The sequence below is a fragment of the Lepus europaeus genome, chromosome 10, assembly GCF_033115175.1.
Source record: "Lepus europaeus isolate LE1 chromosome 10, mLepTim1.pri, whole genome shotgun sequence".
Taxonomy (NCBI): domain Eukaryota; kingdom Metazoa; phylum Chordata; class Mammalia; order Lagomorpha; family Leporidae; genus Lepus; species Lepus europaeus.
The window spans coordinates 87,187,453-87,210,144 of record NC_084836.1 but is presented as its reverse complement, the minus strand read 5'-3'; the positions used below and the strand labels follow the sequence as shown (position 1 = coordinate 87,210,144).

Below are 22,692 nucleotides of genomic sequence, written 5' to 3'. Positions count from 1 at the left end.
CTGTCTGTAACTCTACCTCTCAGGTAAATACATAAAATCTTAAAAAGAAAAAAAGAATGAACCACTAATAGGAGCTCTTTGTCCATCTCTTTCTCTTGCTCTCAGTCTTGATCTCTGCCCTGCGCCTCTCAAAAACATACATAAATTTTCTTACAAGAAGAAAAATACTGTATAAAAATGAATTTTAAAGGTATTTAAAATTTTTCCTCAAATGTAACAATTAAAATTGGGGAGGGCTGGGCCGGTGCCCTGGCTCACTTGGTTAATCCTCCGCCTGCGGTGCCAGCATCCCATATGGGTGCCAATTCTAGTCCCAGATGCTCCTCTTCCAGTCCAGCTCTCTGCTGTGGCCCGGGAAGGCAGTGGAGGATGGCCCAAGTCCTTGGGTCCTGCACCCGTATGGGAGACCAGGAAGAAGCACCTGGTTCCTGGCTTTAGATCAGCGCAGCGCCGGCCGTAGCAGCCATTTGGGGAGTGAACCAACAGAAGGAAGATGTTTCTCTCTGTCTCTGTCTCTGTCTCTCTCTCTCTCTGTCTGTCTATAACTCTATCTGTCAAATTAAAAAAAAAAAGAAAACAAAATGGGGAGGGCTGCACTAAGGCAGTATTCTATGCCACCATGATCCAAGACCTATTTCTATTTTTAAAAATTGTTTAATTCATAACTGCACTCTCAAAAAGCACAGGTAATCATTCAAAACTATAAATCTCGTTTATTCATGAGTATCTCATTATTCCAAAATGTATTTTTAAGAATAAATAATTTTGGGGCTGGCACTGTGGTGTAGCGGGTAAAGCTGCTGCCTGCAGTGCCAGTGCCCCATATGGCTGCCTGTTTGAGACCCGGCTGCTCCACTTCTGATCCAGCTCTCTGCTATGGCCTGGGAAAGCAGAAGATGGCCCAAGTCCTTGGGCCCCTGCACCCCCACGGGAGACCTAGAGGAAGCTTTTTTCCTGGCTTTGGATTGGCACAGGTCTGGCCATTGGGGCCATCTGGTGAATGAATCAACAGGTGGAAGACCTCCTCCCCCCCCCCCTTTGCTCTGCCTCTCTGTAATTCTTTCAAATAATAAATAAATAAATCATTTTTTAAAAAAAGGAAATATAAGTAAACCCTTTAAGAGTAGCATTCATCACTGGGGAAAACTGGAATTAAACACTCAATATGATGTAAATATGACATTTGAAAATTATTCTAAGATGAAAAGAAAAAACTTAGCTTCATTCAATTTTATAATAATAGTTGGCATTACAGCATATTCCCGAGCTACTCATTAATCTTCTTCCCCCAGACCCACACATACTATGCACTGGTAATATCAGGACACCACTTCCTGTACAAAGGAAAGTCATTTTCAACTAACTTTAATTGGATTTAGACAAAGTCCTCCTTGTGTGTTCTTTGAGTAAAAGTAGATTTGGTGGTAAGTACACCCTCTTCCTTGCGTCACTTTTCTTCTTTAATCCACAATAAATAATTAAGCTGTCTTTGACGTAACACTTATCACTAATAGTCACCATAAATCTTTACCTCACATATATCATTTCCAAAGCACCTCATAACAGTAACAATTGCTAACAGTTAAAGGGTTCTTACTGTGTGCCGCATAATATGCTAAATGAACGTCACATATCAACTCAGTTAATTTTCACAACTCTGTGATATAGGAATTATCCTCATATTACAAATTGGGAAACTAAGTCAAGGACAGGCTCTGATGTACCCAGGAACAAATGGCTAATGATGGGTAGAGCTGATAGAAAATGTAACAGTCACAATGGGAGGGCACCACATATCCCCATGTCAGATGCCTCAGTGATCAAACCAGAACAGAACTGGGGCCCACCATAGATGTTCACCTTTCTTGACTACATTAGGACAAGATGAGGGGGTTATCAAGAGAGATTAAAATCTACAAAGCATGACCAAAAGGCTAACTCCACAATAAGCTGGGGAGCACACAGAAAACATAACCAGGAGTTGTGGTAAACTTGGCCATTTTCACAACACAAAGCATGATAAGGTAGGTGACCTGATGTGACAGACTAAATCCAGGCAACTTAAGAGTGTCTACTTTAACTATCATTCATCCCTCAAACTGATTACTGTTTTATCTTCATGTCGTACTTGATTCCCCAAGCAGCCTTCTCAACCAGGAAAACACTGGTCCACAAAAATCCTTTAACTCACTAACACAAAGACACCTTCTCTAACTGAGCAGCAAAAATCAGTCTTATGAAAGCCTCAATATCCCCAACACAAACTTATTGAGTTTCCAGGTTAGAAGAACTTAAAGGCCCTCACAGTGGAGTACAAAGAATTATGACAAACTTAATGAGCCTGTCCACTGACGTCCTCAACATCCACTGTACCCTGGGAACAAACTAGACAATCACGCTTGAATGAGAGTACTTCATGTAACACAGACAGCATCAGGGTATATATCTAATCATCAGGTTCACGAGGAAACTGCCCCTTCCACATTAGACATTTCTAGACAGTTGGAAATTCTGTTTTCTAACCAAGAAAACATATATGTCTTTTAAGGAATTAACTTCAAGAATCTTTCACTGAAAATATTGAGAAATGTTAAGTACCCAGTCACCACTAATGTTTGTATTCATGAACCCCAAAAAAACAAAGAGAAAAGGCAACAACTTTTATATGACTCAGAAAAGACCCTAATGAAAAAAGCCTACCAATATCAATGGCTTCTTCATAAAAAGGATAATACTGTCAGGAAATACTCATGATCAAATTTACAGTTGACTACCCCAACGGTTTCATGTCATTTCAGAACAAGGAACATAAACTCACAGATATCTTAAATAAAACACAAACAGAGAGAAAGAATACCTCAAGTTCCACCAGAGCTGCAGTCACTGCATCTGTCGCAAGAGCACCAGCTTGTAGCTTTTCAATTGCCTATGAAACCAAGGGCAGAAATTATTCATTGTAAAACCACAACTTCTCAGGCATACCCATACACTTAAAGAAGTATAGAAGATGTTTAGAGTCAATAAAAACTTATCACTAAATCCAGTCCATACTTCAAGACATAAACAAGCCAGTATTCATATACAGGCTAATTCATGATGTAGTTTATTCAATATTATCTAAATTAAGAAAATAGAATATAACCACAAAATGCAAAGTACCAGGAATTTAATAAGTGAAAGGGTTTCATTTATCACAGGGCAATTCAAAACAGTTGCAGAAATTGCACAAATTCAGTTTTGTTCAAATAGCCTGACAATGCATATTTTGTATAAATAGCCGAATCCCAGACTAAACTAGTGATTTCTTCATCTACTTTTCTACTCTCCCCACCTACATGGATTAAAAACTCAGTCATAAAGCCATATCAGAATCCATAAATGGAAGCATACATTTGACAAACATAGTTTTGATACTATTATATCTATTATATCAAGATTAAAAGATCATAATCTTTTCCAATACAAATGGAGAATAAAACTATAAAATCACCTTACTTCCTTGGGTACAAATAAAGAGAGTAAAAGGAAAAAAGGGAAACCAGCCTGGAAAATTATTAAAACCCTTATTTATTCAATAAATACAATGTTTCAAGCTAAAAACTATACTACTAATTAAACTTTTTTTTTTTTTTTGACAGGCAGAGTGGACAGTGAGAGAGAGAGACAGAAAGGTCTTCCTTTTGCCGTTGGTTTACCCTCCAATGGCCGCCGCGGCTGGCGCGCTGCAGCCGGCGCACCGCGCTGATCCGATGGCAGGAGCCAGTTGCTTCTCCTGGTCTCCCATGGGGTACAGGGCCCAAGCACTTGGGCCATCCTCCACTGCACTCCCGGGCCACAGCAGAGAACTGGCCTGGAAGAGGGGCAACCGGGACAGGATCGGTGCCCCGACCGGGACTAGAACCCAGTGTGCCGGCGCCGCAGGCGGAGGATTAGCCTACTGAGCTGCGGCGCCGGCCAACATTTTTTTTCATTAAACTTTTAAGAGGCTCACTTGTTATAGAAATTCAGGAGGCTAATTACAATCCAAATGTATTAGATTTCCAGAACTACAGTTGTATAAAAAGAAAACATTTCTTTTCAAATAATGAAAAAATTCATCCTTTGAAAATTAAGAAAAAGCATAAAATAGCTTAAAGAATTCTTAGCCTTATTATATTTTTCACAATATAAACAGACATAAGCATTCAATAATCCCTCAAATGGTTGTTTTCAGTCTCACTTTGGCAGTCTTGAAAAACTTGCACTCTTTAATAACATTTATTAAAGTTATCAACAAATCACTAATGGAGTTACCTCAGAAAAATCTTGGTGTAAAATATACCTCAATTCCTGAGATCAGGAAAATTTTTTAAGGGAAATACTTGATTTGCCTCACAACACGAGGGCTACATCTAGTAGTCCCAAGCTCTTTTTAGCTACAGTAACACTGCTAGAGTTCTTAGTTTATTGAGATTATTCTAAAAATAAATTGAATATTGGCGCTCTCACTGTAGGTTCTTCATTCAAAGTGCATTTTAAGTAGAAGGGAGGGGTTTGAGTAAAGAAATCAAATTTTGCCAGACAAAAATTATTGTAACAAATGCAGAAATGGTTATAGCTTACCCTGAACTCAGGAGGCTTAATTAAAATACAGTGGGACAGAGTCTATAAATACACACTCCTGTTAGGTGATCAGAGACAAGCTGAAGAATGAGATGGTATAGTAAACAGTGGCCCTTAGAACACATATTGGAGATTCACAGACAACTTCATGTGACATCTTTATGTCCTCATCTGATATTTATACAAAATGGATCAATCAACTGCTGAAACAGCTCCCAATTTGATTATCTTTCAGGCACAATCTAAAACACACTCAGAAATCTCATCCCACATCAGCTGGCTAAGCAAGAACTTAAGGGCTATGTAGTTTGCCTCCAACAATGTGAAAGACAGCTTTAATGTTAATCTCAGTTTTTATCGCTCTGCTTGTACCTTAACTATGGCATAATAAATTTGCTAATTCAAAGGCTGATGGAACCAGGAATCCTGTTATCTGTAGATCATTTGAGGTACTTTTTATGCTTGAAAGCATTTTCTTGTATTCTATCAATGCCTCTGAAGACGTGAACTGTAAAAGACCAAGAAGAACACATTGGGTCTGTTGTTCAGGAAGATCTCTGGAGGTCAACATAGCACTGCAGACAGAAGGATCCAGATAGGATGGTTCCTGCTCAGCCTTGCCCCTCAGCAAAACCACTTAGTTGCTGATCCTTTAAAACTCCCATTTCTCACAGTTCTGGATGGTGTGGCAGTCCTGATGCTCAGGGCTCTGCTTTGGGGCACCATGTTCTGTGGCCATCTGCAACCTTGGGACAGCGCAGGCAAACACTCTTCAGTAGGAGCAGAAAACAGATGCACGATCCTGCTAGGAGCAGCTGTTGAAGCTGGATCTCTTACTACTCATTCTTGCAAACATGGGGGCACTTCGTGAAGCAAGAGGCCAGCCTTGCTAGGATAATTTTTCATTTCTAATGATGTCTTATTCTGCGAATTTCCACTGATATCACCATAGGCTTATTCATCCAAGAAGGCAGATCTGCTACACAGAGGCTCTTTCTGTGCTTTCTTAAGTGTATGTGGGAGCATGTCCAAGTTGTCTCCTTCCTCCTTTACTTTGGCCAGGCAGGTGCCCAAGGGTCCCTCTTCCATCCGTATGCTTGGTGCCATTTGACGCGGTAAGCAGGTCACGGCTTTGTCAAGGTCAGAGAATCAATGGATCTCAACATGATCCTGTGGAGCACCACACAGATCATGATGCAGAGGTAGGGCAAGCTGACACACTGCTGCCAGGCCAAGTAGAAGATGAGCAGCAGGGCTGGAGCTGTGGCACAGCAGGTAAAATCACTGCTGGCATCCCAAATGGGCACCAATTCATGTCCGGCTGCTATACTTCCGATCCAGTTCCCTGCTAATGGCCTGGAAAAAAGCAGCAGAGAATGGCCCAAGTGATTGGGCTCCTGCTACCCATGTGAGAGACCTGGAAGAAGTTCCTGCCTCCTGACTTCAGCCTGGCCCAACCCCCTGTTGTTGCTGCCATCTGGAGAGTAAGCCAGTGCATGGACGATCTCTCTATCTCTCTGCGTCTCTCTGTCTCTCTCTCTGTAACTCAGACTCTCAAATAAATAAATAAATAAATAAACCTTTAAAAAGAAGAAGAAGATGAGGAGGAGCAGGAGCAGCTTGCAGGTCTGCCCATTAGAGATGCCATGGAGTTTACAGCAGCAGAGCCTGAGAACCAATCAGTCACGCCTGAAAGAGCTTCTACCATACATAGGCAGTTTCACTGCCCCCTAGTCTGCCACCCGCCCTCTCCACACTGCATTGCCCCAGGCCTGTAGCCCAATCTCTAGCCTACGGAAAGGGCATACTCAGGGAGCAAAGGAGGCAATGATGAGGCCAGAGGGCAGGAGGGCGGGGGACTAGCTTTATTATCAACCTGAAAAACACAATAAAACCCTATAACAAAATATTCTTATTTATGGGATTTCATTCATAAGAAAAAGCTTGGATCTCTAATAAAGTATAATCTTTCTAAATGAAAAGAGCTTAGACCCATATTTACTTGATACACAGTATCCAACTAACATTCTATTTGCATAAAAAGTAATGGAAGGTTTGTTTACAAGAGTATATAATCAGGATCAAAATAAAAACAAACAGTGTTTCTTTGAGTCCATTCCTACTCCCACATTAATTATTGAATAATTTAGCAAAACCTCAAAAACCAAAGAGGAAAAAAGCACAACTGAATACAAGGATAAAGCTAAACTCAGGAATGACAATGGATTTGCTGGGATACAAATTACATGATGAAAAACAGAAGGAAAAAAGTACAGGATAATCTAAGAAAAGCACCCACTTTAATTTTTTAATTATGTTTTTTCTTTCCTTCATGGAAAGATACAACAGCTGCTTTTAAGCTGTTTTCCCTACCGCTTCTACAGAGTACAACTAAAGATTACAAGAGATATGATTATGTGCCCACAATTCCAAAAATATAGACTTTAATCTGGGGAAGGAAGGGAAAGAACTAAGCTTCATTCAGAAATTGAAGGAAAACCAGACCTACAAATATGAGCAAAACAATTTGTGTTCCAAACCAAAGACTGCCCTATAAATGAAATCTTAAAATTTGGAATTTCAAGGAAAAGCTCCCTTGTGTTCAAACCATTTCCATCCTACACATTCTGTTCATACCTTCTGACAAGCTCGTTTGCATACATGTTTATATTCCTTGGCTTTGGACTCAGAATGATAACCTGCACCTAGAGTAGAGAAACAAAAACCAATTGTTAAGTTATCTTCATATTATCAGAGTTCTTGCTTATTTATATAAGCAGTCCATAAAACTGATGCCATCCTAGTGAAAATAAACCTATTGCCCATATTTTATAGGTTTTTGGAGATCTAATAGCTTCTTTCTCCACCATAAGCCATACCTATCTTCTTTCTCAAAAGCTCTTCTGACCAGAAGCCCCAGAAATGGTTCATATCCCAAAATCACCTCCTCTCCTCCTTTTGAAAACCTCTTTCCTAGCCATGACTTCTTCTGATCTGGAATTGATAATCCAGGTATGTCAGAAATAATGTCCCTTTGGAGCCAGCATTCTGCTGAAACAGGTTAAGCTACCATCTGCAATGCCGGCATCCCATATGGGCACCAGGTTGGGTCCTAGTTGCTCCACTTCCAATCCAGCTCCCTGCTAATGTGTCTAGGAAAGCAGCAGAGGATGGCCCAAGTCCTTGGGACCCTGCACCCATGTGAGAGGCCCAGGGGAAACTCCTGGTTCCTGGCTTCAGGCTAGCCCAGCCCTGGCCATTGCAGCCATTTGGAGAGTGGATACACGATTTCTCTCTGTCTCTCCACCTCTCTCTCTCTGCAACTCTACCTTTCAAATAAATTACATAAATTTAAAAAAAAAGAAAGTAAAAATAAGGTCCCTTTTCTATTGGTTTTCAAAAAGCTCCTGCCACAGGGCCAGCACTGTGGTATAGGAGGTGAAGCCACCACCTCCAGAGCTGGAATCCCATGTGGGCACCAGTTCAATTCCCGACTGTTTCACTTCAGATCCAGCTTCCTGCTAGTGGCCTGGGAGAGCAGCAGAGAATGGCCCATGTGCTTGGATCCCTGCACCCAAAAGGGAGATCCTGGCTCCTGACTGCAGCTGGGCCCAGCCCTGGCTGTTGCAGCCATCTGGAAAGTAAACAAGTGGATGAACGACCTCTAACTTTCAAATAAATAAGTCTTCAAAAAAAATTTGGAAATTACTGTTTAGAATCCAGAATTCTTGAGGCCAAAGCTGTGCATAGTAGGCTAAGCCTCCGCCTGCTGTGACAGCTTCCCATATGGGCACCAGTTTGTATCCTAGCTGCTCCTCTTCTGACCCAGCTCTCTGCTTATGGCCTGGGAAAGCAGTGGAATATGGCCCAAGTGCTTGGGCCCCTGCACCCATGTGGGAGACCAGAAGAAGCTCCTGGCTTTAGATTGAAGGGATGCCAGGCGTTATGGCCATTTGGGGAGTGAACCAGCGGATGGAAGACCCTTCTCTCTGTCTCTCCCTCTGTCTGTAACTCTCAAATAAATTAAAAAAAAAAAAATCAAAGAAAAGAAAAAAGCAATTCAGAATTCTTACAAGTAACTTTAGAGGGAACGGTGTTGTGGCGCAGCACGTTAAAGCCCCAGCCTGCAGGGGCCAGTGCTGTGGCATAGTGGACTAAGCCTCTGCCTGCGGTACCAGCATCCCACATGGGCGCCGGTTCATGTCCAGGATGCTCCTATTCCAATCCAGCTCTCTGCTTTGGCCTGGGAAAGCAGTGGAAGATGGCCCAAGTGCTTGGTGGCCCCTGCACCCAAGTGAGAGACCCAGAAGAATCTCCTAGCTCCTGGCTTCAGATTGGCTCAGCTTCCATTGTGGCTATTTGGGGAGTGAACCAGTGACTGGAAGACCTTTCTCTCCAAGCCACCGACCCATATGACACAGATAAAATTTAATCAGTTTTGTTTGCACTACATTTAAAGTTCCTTTCTCTTTATGACAAATACTTAAATACTTCATTTAAGTAAATAAAAGTTTCAATAAAAGCATATACAAGTGGGCATTTAGGGGCCAGAGGTGTGGTACAGCGGAGTAAGCTGCTACTTGGGATTCCTCTGGTTAAAAGCCTGGATGCTCTGCTTCTGATCCAGCTCCCTGCTAATGTGCCTAGGGAAGCAGCAAAGATGGCCCATTTACTTGGATGCTAGCATCCACATGGGGGACCCCGAGTTCCAGGCTCCTGGCTGCAACCTGACCCAGCCACAGCCCTTGCAACCATCTGGAGAGTGCACCAGGGAATTGAAGATCCCTTTCTCTCTATCATTCTGCCTTTCAAATAAAACATATCTTTAAAAAAGAAGGCGGCACTTAGCCCAGCTGTTAAGATGCCCCTATAGCACATCAGAGTACCTGGGTTGGTTTCTGCAATCTGGCTCCTAACTCCAGCTTCCCATCAATACAGATCCTGGGAGGTAGCAGTGATAGCTCAAGCAACTGGGTTTCTGTCACCCAATGGACTGAGTGGACATGGATTGAGTTCCCAGCTCCCAGCTTCAGTCTGGTCTAGCCCTAGACACTGCAGACATTTACAGCACAAACCAACATCTCTCTTTTTATACCTATCTTTTCTCTTTCCATTTTTCCCTATTCACTCTCTCTATCCCTCCCTGCATGCCTCTCAAATATTTAAAAATAATAACAAGAATCTACCTAAATGATTAATCTAGGCAAGTGTATTATAGTGTGAAAAAATAGCTCAATAATTAAGGATTTGAAATTTTGTTCATTAAACATGTAAGATATATATTTCTGTATAATCACTCTACCTGATCTTTTAATAAATTAAAAATTGGAGGTGTGTCACCCTTAATCCACATAATTTCTTGCCCAAATTTCCTCTGCTTTTTTGCTGGCCCCCAGTACCAACTTTACCTGACAGCCATTACCTTCTAGTATGTTTCTGAGAAAGGACAGCTATTGTCATGATGATAACAGAAAGTGATGCTTTCCAAATAATCAAAAGCTCTATGCTACTGCTTCTTAAAAATTTCAGATCTTTTGGCCGGCGCCATGGCTTAACAGGCTAATCCTCCGCCTTGTGGCGCCGGCATACCGGGTTCTAGTCCCGGTTGGGGCACCGGATTCTATCCCGGTTGCCCCTCTTCCAGGCCAGCTCTCTGCTATGGCCCAGGAAGGCAGTGGAGGATGGCCCAAGTCCTTGGGCCCTGCACCCGCACGGGAGACCAGGAGAAGCACCTGGCTCCTGGCTTCGGATCAGCGCAATGAGCCGGCCGCAGCGGCCACTGGAGGGTGAACCAACGGCAAAAGGAAGACCTTTCCCTCTGTCTCTCTCTCTATCCACTCTGCCCGTCAAAAAAAAAAAAAAAAAAAATCAGATCTTTCATGTTCATTTTCCAAATGCTCATTCTGAATATGCCATCTCAGTAGGTATCATGGAAGATGTACCATCAACATGGCACAGTAGAAAGAACACTGAACTAGGAATCTGAAGGCAGGAGTTCTAGTTCCAGGTCTAGTTTGAAATTGTTATTTAAATAAATTTAACAATTTCTTTGTAAAAGCATCTATATAAAAAGGAATTAAACCCATTATGTTTTATTATTTTTAGATCCTCCTGGACTTCCCAGGTTGTTTAGTGCAGATATGGACAAACATCGTAACAGGCCAAACACCAGTTTCACAAAAGTCACTCCATATCAAAGCTGATCCTGCACCAATTTTGCTTGACTGTCTAAGGAAAGATCATAGAAGACCCATCTATTCATTCAATTTTCACAGAGGTTGTCTAAGTTAGACTCTGAAAGCAGGAAAACAAAAAGAGCCAAAGAACAAAGAGCCTGCTGAGCATACTCCAGCAGAGCCACACTGCTCAGAAACCCAAGACCCTTCAATGATGGGCGGCTCAGGGTTTGAAGTTCATTGTGTCTGTCCCCATGGTCCTCTTGAATAGAGATCACAGAATGATGCAGTAAAAAGGACACCAGACTGAGAGAAAAAGGTCCACTTAAGGGTCTCTCAGCCTGGCCCTGGTACCTAATAGTAACATGGCTAAGTCACTTAATCTCTCTAGTCTTAAGGTTCCTCAATTAAAATATCAAGAATGTGTGGAAAGTAAAATATCCCATCCAAAAATACAATTTTTTGGTATATTCTGAGATGGTTATTCAGAGAGGCTGCAGATATGGGATAGCTTTGTGAGGGAGATCCATATCTGGAGAGGACATCAACATTAGTGAAGCTTTTCCGAAGCCCCTAATCTGCCTTATCTACTCAAGAAGAAATAGTATCATAACACCTTCTTCCAGAGATCACCAAAGTATGTCAGATATTCTTCCAATGACTGTTACATGGGAGACTGTATCTGCATAGGACTTCTATCTGCAGTACATTTCTTCCCCTCAACCTCTCGTAACTGTTGTCATATCTCCAGGTGCCTCGAGCCTGTAAGAGGCATTTCTGTAGCTCAAAATGCTCTGTAAGGGGTGGATGTTTGGTGCAGCTGTCAAGTGGCCACTTGGGACTCCTACATTTCAAATCATAGTGCTAAGTTCAAGTTCTGCCTATTCCGCTTTTAACCGAGCTTTCTGCTGATGTGCACTTTGGGAAGGCAGATGATAGCTCAAGTATTCGGGTCCCTGCCATTCAAGTGGGAGACCTGGACTGAGGTCTCCAGTCTTGGCTGTTACAGGCATTTGAGAGGAATGAACTATTGTACAGAAGATCATCTGTCTCTGTATATCTCTCTCACTTCCAAATAAATGGAAAGTAAATGTCAAAAAAATGTTAATATTATTTAAGCTTCAACCATTTGGCCTTCTTTGAATCTCACACTTTGTGTATGGCTCCCACATAAAATCTGCACATTAAAAACGTTTTCACTTTATTAAACCAATAGAAGGGCCAGCATTGCCATCATCACATATAAGCAAAGGTTAAAGTCCCAGCTGTTCCACTTCCAATCCAATCTATTAATGCACCTGGGAAAGTAGTCAAGCCAGACCAAGTATTTGGGAGCCTGCAATCCACATGGGAGACCTGGATAGAGCTCTAGGCTCCTAGCTTCCACCTGGACCAGTCCTGCCACTGAAGCCATTTGGGGAATGAACCAGTGGGTTGAAGAGAGTTCACTCTCTCACTCGTGCTCTCTAACTCTGCCTTTCAAATAACTAACTAAATACTTATAAAATAAACCTATTGTTTTTCTCCTATTAATCAATTGTCAATTTATTTCAAAGACTAGAGTAATCCAATTTTCAGAGGGAAAAAAGAAAATTTAAAATTTCCCTACAAAGCAAAGTAACTCTAAGATTATATAATTACACTCAAAGATGACCATAATCTAATATGGGAGTCAAAACAATTCTTTCAGAAGCATTATTTTAAAAAAATGCTACCAAGAGTTTTAAAACTACTTAACATTCTCTAAATATATCCATCATATGGGGTAAAAACAAATAACGGAGTAGGGGAGTGAAAAAGATACAGAAATAACTGCTGCCATGAAATCTTTCAACTAGAGGTCCTCATGATATTGAAAGCAAACACTTTCTTGGTTTCAACTACTCTCTGGCAATTGTCTCCTCCACATGTGAAATGCAGTTCTCAGTGTATTTCAAGGCAAGAAAAAAAATCAACTTGAGCTTCATCTTCAGAATCACCCATGCAGAGCTTACCTGCATGCACCAGCACAAAGCCCCCTCGTCTGTCTTTCTGGGGCTGCTTTGTTTCCAAGTCTTTGGCTGTTACTTTAACAGCTGAAATCTGAGACAGCCCTTCTCCAGAACTCATCCCCTTCTCCATGGTCATTCTCCAAGATTACCATCTTCTACTGGAAAAAGGGCATACTTCTATCCAAAAGTAACTGCAGAACAGGAATTACCCTAGAGGAAAACAAGCAAAGATGGTATGATTTCTTTCCACTAATACTCCCATTACATTACTTACCAAAAAAACATGGAAAGGGAACTTTCAAAACTTCTATTTAAAGTTATTTAACTGGGTAATACAAAGAATATAAAAAGCTTAGAACTTAAATCTATCTGTCCACTGAGAGTAACTGCGTGAAGTCATATAAACAAAAGAACAATTGTAAAAAGATCTCATACTGACCCAGAGATATTTTATCATTCTTCTACATTACGTTGAAGTTATCCTCAATATATCTTAAATATCACTTTTTACTCCCTAGGAACCAAAGGCTAATAATCTCTAGATTATTTTGGAAACACCAAGTGGTGCTGGCAACACCACTGACCCTTGATACAAAGCTTAGATTTCTGATCATTTAAATAAAGGAATGGAGAGGTATGCACTTGGGGCAGGGGTTACAACATAGCTTGGAATGTCCACATCCTAAGCCACAGTACCTAGATTCAAGTCCCAGCTCTATTTCCAAATTTCAGCTTCCTACTAATGCCCATCCTGGGAAGCAAAAGGTGATGGCTTAACTATTTGGGTCCCCGATACCCACATGAGAGACCCAGACTGAGTTGAATTCCTGGGCCCCCATTTCAGCCTGGCCCAGCCGGGGCTGCTCCAGGCATTTGGGGAATGAACTCATAGATGGAACATCTCTGCCTATCCTTCTCTCCCCCTTTCAAATAAAATTAAAAATAAATACAAGTTTGAATGAAGAAAATGAAGCAACACACAGATTCACACATGCTAATTCTTAGTTTTATGTTCCATAGTTCAATTGCCTAACAAAAATGCAAACAAAGGTATATGACTAAACCAAGAAATTAAAGTAACAACACTTCCGTGAATAGCTGTCGATTCATGAAAAACATTATTTCTGAAGTTCTCTAAAGATAAACAAGACATAAAAGTTAACAAATTACAAATAACTTATGCCATAAAGGTTCTAAATGTTTATTTACCAGTTTACAAGTTTAATAAAAATATTTATCACCAGCTAAAGCTTAATAACAATACCAATATAAGAACACACTTCTGATTAGGGGAAACAGGATCACTTAAAAATCGACAGATACACAAAAAAAATCAGAGTAAGCAGGTTGAAATTATTTAGATACCCAAGTTCACATCTTTAAGTAAAAATCTGCACCTTAAACTAAATTGAGAAAGGAAGAGAAAAGTCAGCAAGTTTTTCTTTTCCAAAGTAAAAAACAGAAATGACCTTAAAAAAAAAAAAAAAAAAAAAAAGCTAACTTAAAGCAAAGCCTGCATTCCAGTGTTTGTTCCCAGGGCAGAGATACTGTGTTAACATATTACTTGCTTTAGAGACACATTTTCATAAATGATGTAAATACTTTTCACAATTCTTTTCTATTCCCTTACAATTATATTTTTGAAACAATTTTACCTGCTAAACCTAACAAAAATTTGTTTTCCATTTTATCTTTCACAGTTTCATATTTCTTTTTCCTTTTTTTATTTATTTGAAAGGCAGAGTTACAGAGAGGCAGAGGCAGAGGCAGAGAGGTCTTCCATCCACTGGTTTACTCCCCAGATGGCTGCAACGGCTGGAGCTGTACCAATCCGAAGCCAGGAGCTTCTTCCGGGTCTCCCACGCAGGTGCAGATGCAGAGGCCCAAGGACCTAAGCCATCTTCCACTGCTTTCCCAAGCCATAGCAGAGAGCCGGATTAGAAGTGGAGCAGCCAGGACTTGAATCGGCACCCACATGGGATGCCAGCACTGAAGGCAGCAGCTTTACCCACTGTACCACAGTGCCAGACCTCACAGTTTCATATTTCAGTATATTCTGTTTTTTGTTTAAGCGAAGTTTGCATTTTACAGAAGAGTTAGGCTGCAATGGACTTAAGTTCTTAAAAAACTGGTCCCTTACACTAAATAGTCTGAGAAGTACTGTAATATACTATTTTTAACTTCTCTTAATTCCTGATTTAAAAGGGCCCATTTAATTTTTATTATTCAACATTTCACTTATAGGAAAAATAGTTTAGATTAGATATACATAAATACACAGTGTTACATTAAAATGTTTACATATAATCATACATTCAGGCAAACATTTTATTTATTACAAAAAATTGAATTTATAATTACAAAAACTTTAAAATTTATTACAAAAACTTTGATGTTGATCAAATAACAGTAAATTTAATACTTGCTCTTGTTTTTATTTTGTGTGCTAATTGTCTTCCTAATGATGGTTTTCATCCAATGATCTCACAAGGATCTGCTTCAATTACGTTTATTTGGTTAATTTCTCACATTTCTCTGAAATAGTTTACCATTTCTGTATTTTCAGGTGACAAAGTAGAACTGAGTGATTCATTTGCCAGCCTACATGTGCCACCATGTCTGGCACAGCCAGAAAAAAGAGCTAAAAACACGAACATAAGATTGTGTTGAAAAAATTAAGCAAAATTAAGAGGTTCAATGAAAATAAAAACAAATCCAAGCAGCTACTGCTACTCTGACTCACTGACATGTGATAATTTTTTCACAGTGACACTTACCTTTTATAATATAAAAATAAATAAGAAAGTGATAAATTATAACATCTTTATTTTATAAGATTTGATGTAATAGGTATTTTAATATATGAGATTTAAAACTTTTTTCTCAAGGTTGTCTAAAAAGTTAATAAAGTGTGAAGATGAATCAATCAGTATGCTATTTCTTAGTCAATGTGTCCTCCCTCAGACACTATCTGAAATATAATTAGTTATCAACACTTATCATTTCAACAAATCCCTCCAAAAATGTTGGCTCCAAAGCTGTACTGGAAAGAACTCAATTAGATAGACTATTCAATATGCATTTCTGGCTCCCAACTCCCAAAAATGTTTAATTTGACCAGAAATGAAGTAACTTCCACCCCAACATGACTTTATAACTCAGAACACATTAGATGTCTGTATTGCTTAATAAATAAAGTTCCAACAAATGGTGAAAAGACAACAAAACAGGTAAGATGGATAGATCTCAGCTTACAGGAAAAAAAAAATTATGTAATTGATTATACAGAAAGGACGCTAAATTCATTCAAAAGAAAGATACAAGATAAAATTACATTCAAATACCACTTTTTAACTTAGACTGACAAACATCAAAAAGAAAGACAGTGTGTTTTGAGGACACAGAGAAACAGCAGTTCTAAACAGCTACCAGCAATATACAGAGGTACACCTCAATAAAGACAATTTGGCAAAAATTACCCAAAATTAAGATATGGGTCAGCAGTATGTCTTCATGGAAGTGGGTAAAAATAAAAGCAGCCACTGGAAAGAAAGAGAAAGCTCATGATACACAGATATATTTAATAGTCTCAAAGATATTTAAGAAGTAAAATAAAAAGGCACAGAGGGCTGGTGCTGTGGCATAGTAGGCTTAGCCTCTGCTTGCAGTGCCAGCATCCCACATGGACACTGGTTAGCACTCCAGTTGGTTTTTTTCAGTTCCAGCTCTTTGCTAATGGCCATGGAAGGCAGTGGAAGATAGCCCAAGTGCTTGGGCCTCTGCATGCATGTGGGAGACCCGGAAGAAGCTCCTGAGTCCTGGCTCCTGGCTTCAGATTAGCCTAGCTCCAGCCATTGAAGCCATTTGGGGAATGAACCAATAGACAGAACACCTCTCCCCTCCTTCCCTCCATCCCCCCCTCCCTCTCCCTCACTCCCTCTCCCTCTCTCTCTTCCCTTCTGTCTGAAAGTCTACATTTCAAATAAACCTTTAAAACAAAAAAGCACCAAATTAATGAAAATTAAAAATTTTAAAAGGAAAGGTATACAAGTATATACAGAGTCACATTGGAAGGAGAGGAGAATAAATATAAATATATAGTATAAAGAGAGCTAAATATACAGTATACATCTGGAAGGATCTATAAAAAAAAAAAAAAAAAAAAACAGTAATGCTTACCAGAAGGAGATTGGGAGTACTAATGAACCAGGGTGGAAAGAAAATTTCATTGTTCATCCTTTCATATTTTGATTTTGAACCATCAGAACATATTTTTAATTTTTTATTTTTTTTTTATTTTTGACAGGCAGAGTGGACAGTGAGAGAGAGAGACAGAGAGAAAGGTCTTCCTTTGCCGTTGGTTCACCCTCCAATGGCCGCCACGGCTGGCGGGCTGCGGCCGGTGCACCGCGCTGATCCGAAGGCAGGAACCAGGTGCTTCTCCTGGTCTCCCATGCGGGTGCAGGGCCCAAACACTTGGGCCATCCTCCACTGCACTCCCGGGCCACAGCAGAGAGCTGGCCTGGACGAGGGGCAACCGGGATAGAATCCGGCGCCCCAACCGGACTAGGACCCGGTGTGCCTGCGCCACAAAGTGGAGGATTAGCCTGTTGAGCCACGGCGCCGGCCAGAACATATTATTTTTAAAAGCTGCTTTCATTTTCTCTTTCTTTAATGGAAACACTAGTTAACAAGCTCAAGACCAACAATTAGGTAAGCCTAGGAAATCTCACAAATTGCAATAAGCAGGGTAATGTCACATTTTTGATGCTTCTGAACATGCATCCCATCAAGAGAAGAAATACAAAAAAACACAGCCATTCGGCCAGCGCCGTGGCTCACTTTGCTAATCCTCTGCCTGCGGCGCCCACACCCTGGGTTCTAGTCCCGGTTGGGGCACTGGATTCTGTCCCAGTTGCCCCTCTTCCAGTCCAGCTCGCTACTGTGGCCCGGGAAGGCAGTGGAGGATGGCCCAAGTGCTTGGGCCCCTACACCCACGTGGGAGATCCCAAAGAAGCTCCTGGCTTTGGATCAGCCTAGCTCCAGCTGTTGCAAGCTATTTGGGGAATGAGTCAGCAGGTGGAAAATCTTTCAGTATCTGTTTCTCCCTCTCTCTAACTCTTTCGAATAAAATAAATAAATCTTTAAAAAAAAAAAAAAAGATATTGCATGAGACATGAGAGTGACTGGGTTGAAGCCTGCTTCTGATTCCAACTTCTACTACACATCATGGGAAGGTAGTAGATGATGGCTCAAATACTTGGTCCCTGCCACCCACACAAGAGACCCAGATTAAGCTAATGGCTCTTGTATTCACCTGCCCAGGCCCAACTATTTAAGTTATCTGGGGAGTAGAGCAGCAAATGGACTCCTGTGTGTGTGTGTGTGTGTGTGCGCACATGTCTGAGTCTATTTCAAATAATTGTGTAAAAATTTATTTCTGTGATGTTTTCATATTTTATCAAATTTGTCATCATTACAAATCATTCAAAATGGATAAAGCATACTTTGATCCTCAAGAAAAATGTCTTAACACTTCAGCTAAGTTTTAAGGTAACTCAACACACAAAAAAAAATTCCAACGAAAGGAGATGTATACACATGTAACATTTTTTAGAATAAAAACAATTCTATGGGTCACTTTTATAATGCCTTTATTTCCAAATAACAGGTCTGAATGTGGACATTTTGTAGTTTCCTACCAGTAGTGATATTAAAATCATTGTGATTATTTCTAAATACTAGCAACTTGTCTATCATCTGCAATAGTTCTTCAAAAAGTTAATCAAAGAGTAATCATATGACCTTGCAACTCCTAACTATTAGGAAAATACTCAAAAGAACTAAAAACATATGTTCCCACACAAAGTTTTACACAGATATTTACCAAATTATTTTTAAAAAGCCTAAAGGTGGAAGTAGCCATCAACTGACGATGGAGAACAAAATGTGGTGTATTTGTACAGTGGAACACAGAAAGGAATGAAGTGCTGATACATGCTATGGCATGACTGAACACTGGAAATGATGAAAGCTACACACAAAAGGCCACATATTACAGTATTTCATTTATATGAAATATCCAGAGGGGCCAGTGTTGTGACACAGCAGGTTAAGCTGCCACCAGCAACATCAGCATCACATATGGGTGCCAGTTCAAGTTCCGGCTGCTCCACTTCTGATCCAGCTTCCTGCTAGTGTGCCAGGGAAGGTAGCAGAGAATGGCTCAAACACCTGGGCCCCTGCCATCCATGTGGGAGAACAGGACAGAGTTACAGGGTCTTGGCTTGGACCTGGCCCTGCTCCGGCCATCGCAGTCATTTGAGAGTAAACCAGCAGATAGAAGACCTGTCTTTCTCTCTCTCCCTCTCTAACTCAGTCGTTCAACTAAATAAATTAATCTTTAAAAAAAAAAAAAGAAATGTCTTCTTAGCAAACTCAAAATAAGCTCATCTTCTCCATCTCAAATTACTCATTTTTCTTAATAGCATTACCCTTTTCCAAACCACTTTGAAGTCATTTTGGACTGCACCCAAGTTGCCAAATCAAACAGATTTCTCCCTAAAGCATTTAACTTCCTTTTCATTGACTCTTGTTATATATACTGATACACCTCTCAGCATAAATTCTACAAAAAGCACTTTAACTTTCCTCCCCAAATACAGGTTTCAGTAAAGCAACCACCTACAAAAGGCTGCCAAAATAAATATCATAAAGGACAACTCCAACTAAAAATACCATGCCAAAAGGCATAAGCAGACAAGATATAAGAGGAAATACAAACTGGAAGTCCAACATTAAAGAAAGAATGTTGAAGAATTAAAATCATAAAGGAAACTTACCTCACTAGCACTGTCCTGGCATCATAAGCTGATATAACCATTTTGAAAAGCAATCTGTTAATAAGTATCCAGAGCCTTAAAATGTATCATTTTGCATATACCATCTTCCCTGAGATATTCCAGGTGTAGACTAGTTTACACAGATACAAGGTAACAGTACCAAGGATCCTCCAAGAACTAGAAGACAGTGGCAAGGACATGGAAAACTGGATTTTCTAATAAACTTTTTTTTACTCAATAATATCTACTAAAAACAATTTAAGATGGTCATCTCTGAGACCAATATGAATATAAATTAAACCTTGATTATCAAGGCCAGGATAAAGACTCAGGATAGAACACTGTTTTTCTCTCTCAGGGACTTGTATGGAGCTAATTTAAGGATCTAAATCCCGATCTCATGTCTCTCATTTTCCTACTGCATGTGAGGACACTATTTTTTTCCCTACCACTTAGGAAATGTCCACATATCCTGTTACTACAGTGTTGAGTTTTTTTTGTTGTTGTTTTCTCTAGATTTGCTCACTCTTTCAGAACCAGTTAAAAGATGAAGGAAGTCATGGAATCCATCTTACAGCAAGTCTTTTACAGTAATTCACCTGTAAACTATTGTAACTGATGAATAAAACTATTTCTTTTAACACCATGACATTGAAAGCTTAGTGCCTCATTAAATGACCTCCAGAACATACTTAAGTTCATCTTTGGTCCAGTAATTCCACTTCTGAGAATGCTTTCTACCAAAATAACTTTAAAGACAGAAAATATTTTAAGCTTCCATGCTATGTTTAACACAAGATAATTTAGAATAATAAAAAATTTAGGAGCAACCTACATGTCCAACACAGAGAAATGGTTAAGAAAATGGTAACTATTGGTAATTTGCTTTTCAACAAGGAATGCCAGTGCCATTCAGTAGGAACAGGACACTCTTCCACAAATGGTGCTGAAAAAATTGGATATCCTCATGCAAAAGAATGATATAAAAATTAAGTAGGTCAAAAACCTCTTGTAATGAGTTAATACTATAAAACAAAATATTGAGATTAATCTTAGTGACTCTGGATTTGACAATGGTTGCTAGATATAACACAAAAGGCACAAAGCAACCAAAGGGAAAAAAATTGGTAAGTTGAACTTAACCAAAATTTTAAACTTTAAATTTTTTCAAGAAAGTGAACAGACAACTCACAAAATGGGAGAAAATATTGCAAATCATGTATATAAGGGCCTTGTGCCCAGATTACAGAAAAAAACCTCATACAACTTCAAAATAAGAGAACTAAACTTAAAAAAGAGCAAAGGAATAGAGTAGACAGTTCTCCAAAGATACACCAAAGACAGAGCACATGAAAAGATGTTTAACATGGTTAGTCATCACAGAAACGCATATCATAAGTACAACGAGCCACCACTTCAGACACCAAGATGTTTATGATAAAAAAAAAAAAAAGTATTAGCAAGAACCAGAGAATACAAACTACTCTAATGTGCTGAAAGGAAGGTAATCTGGTACAGCCACTATGGAAAACACTCAGCAATACCTCAAAAAAGTTCAACAAAGATGCCACCATGACCCGGTGACCCCATTTCTAGACCCATAATAACTCAAAATGTTTTTCCACACAAAAATTTACACAAGGATGTTTCTGAAACTGTTAGAAACAGCCAAAAGATGAAAACAAGCCAGACATCCATCAACTGATGGTGGACAAGCAAAATAGGTGGTACATTTCCATTCATGCAATGGAACACCAACCATCCATAAAAAAAGAATGAAATAATGATAGACAAGGATGAACCTTGAAAGCACTGTGCTAACTGAAAGAAGCTAGACACAAGGGGCCACATTTTATGACTCCACCTACATGGCATGTCCAAAACAGGAAAATCCACGGTAGTGACTGCAAGGCCTGGGTGGAAGAGGTGGGCAAGAAGAGGAGACTCTAATGGAGAGCGACCACTGTAAGTACAGAATTTCTTTGGTGGGGGAGGGGGTGATGAAAATGTTCAGGAATTAAATATTGATGATGAACATACAACTTTGTGACTATATTAAAAACCAGTGCATTTTACAACTTAAAAGGATTAATTGTATGGCATGTGAAATATATCTCAGCAAGGAAAAAAACTGACAATCTAGTCATGCGATAGATGCAATGTACACAAATTATGCTTTTCAGTGACAACCACATATTATACTATAATCACAGACTAACGTGCATACAAAATTAGAACAAATGATGGGTTCGTAGAACCACAGATAATCTCTTAAGTATGCCTGCATTTCCAGTTATTCTTTAATATCCACTGCTTTTATAAGTGGTGGTGAAAAGCTTTATTTACAACAAACAAAAAGCGAAATTATCCAATACCCTAGTGTATGAGCAAAAATTCCTTAGCTTATTACTCATCGATCTCAGTCACAGGGTCCCCAATATACCTTTCTTTCCCCTCCCCTACAGAAGCAAGTCAGGTTGAGCTCCCTCCTTCCGGAAACACGATGCCCTTTACTGCCTGGGCACCTCCAGTTCCTGCTTTTCGCCCTCCTCGCCAGCTGCTCCATCTTCTCGGTGCTTTACTCCTCCTGTGCCAGGGCAGTAGACACTCAGGTCCCACAGGATTCTAAGCGGACCTCTATTACACTACACAGGGCTGCCCTGCCGCCAACCCGCCACCCAAGGCTAAGGGTACACACTTTCGGATCTCTGTGAGCCTCTCTGACACCTCCAGCCCCGGACTGCAAGGCTGGTGAGGGCTCTGAGAACTCCCAGACAGTCCTTCCCCGCCACTCCGCAGAAGCGAAGAGGCCGCCAAACCGGAGACTGGGCTGGGTAAAGGGCTGACGCTGGCCCCACGCGAGACCGAGACAAGAGACATCCCAGGCCCCCGACTCTAGCCCCGCCCGGGGCAAGGGCTTCCAGCGCGCTGTCCCCTCCCGGCCCCAGAGAGCAAGTCCCTGCGAGCCTACGGGACCCACACCCAAGTAGCAGCACGGCGGCAGCAGCCGCGCGGACAGCATGAGAAAGAGAGACACTCACCCGCTCCAGCCCCGAGCCCTCACTGCACCGGAAGTAGTCA

General features: G+C 40.5%; 1 protein-coding gene across 7 annotated transcripts in view; it reads right to left on the bottom strand.

Moving 5' to 3' along the window:
• The window catches only part of TASP1 (taspase 1), a 274,377-nt gene extending 251,685 nt beyond the window's left edge, over window positions 1-22,692 (bottom strand). For 2 of the 7 annotated variants that reach the window (XM_062203860.1, XM_062203861.1), the window contains exons 1-4: window positions 22,055-22,232; window positions 12,773-12,979; window positions 7,240-7,307; window positions 2,858-2,926 (exon numbers count right to left, since the gene is read on the bottom strand). In XM_062203860.1, coding sequence (XP_062059844.1) covers window positions 2,858-2,926; window positions 7,240-7,307; window positions 12,773-12,905 — 270 coding nt within the window. In that variant the 5' untranslated portion in view covers window positions 12,906-12,979; window positions 22,055-22,232. Of the gene's footprint in view, window positions 1-2,857; window positions 2,927-7,239; window positions 7,308-12,772; window positions 12,980-22,054; window positions 22,241-22,652 lie in introns of those variants that run through there. The other 5 variants (XM_062203858.1, XM_062203863.1, XM_062203859.1 and 2 more) reach the window with 5 other exon arrangements.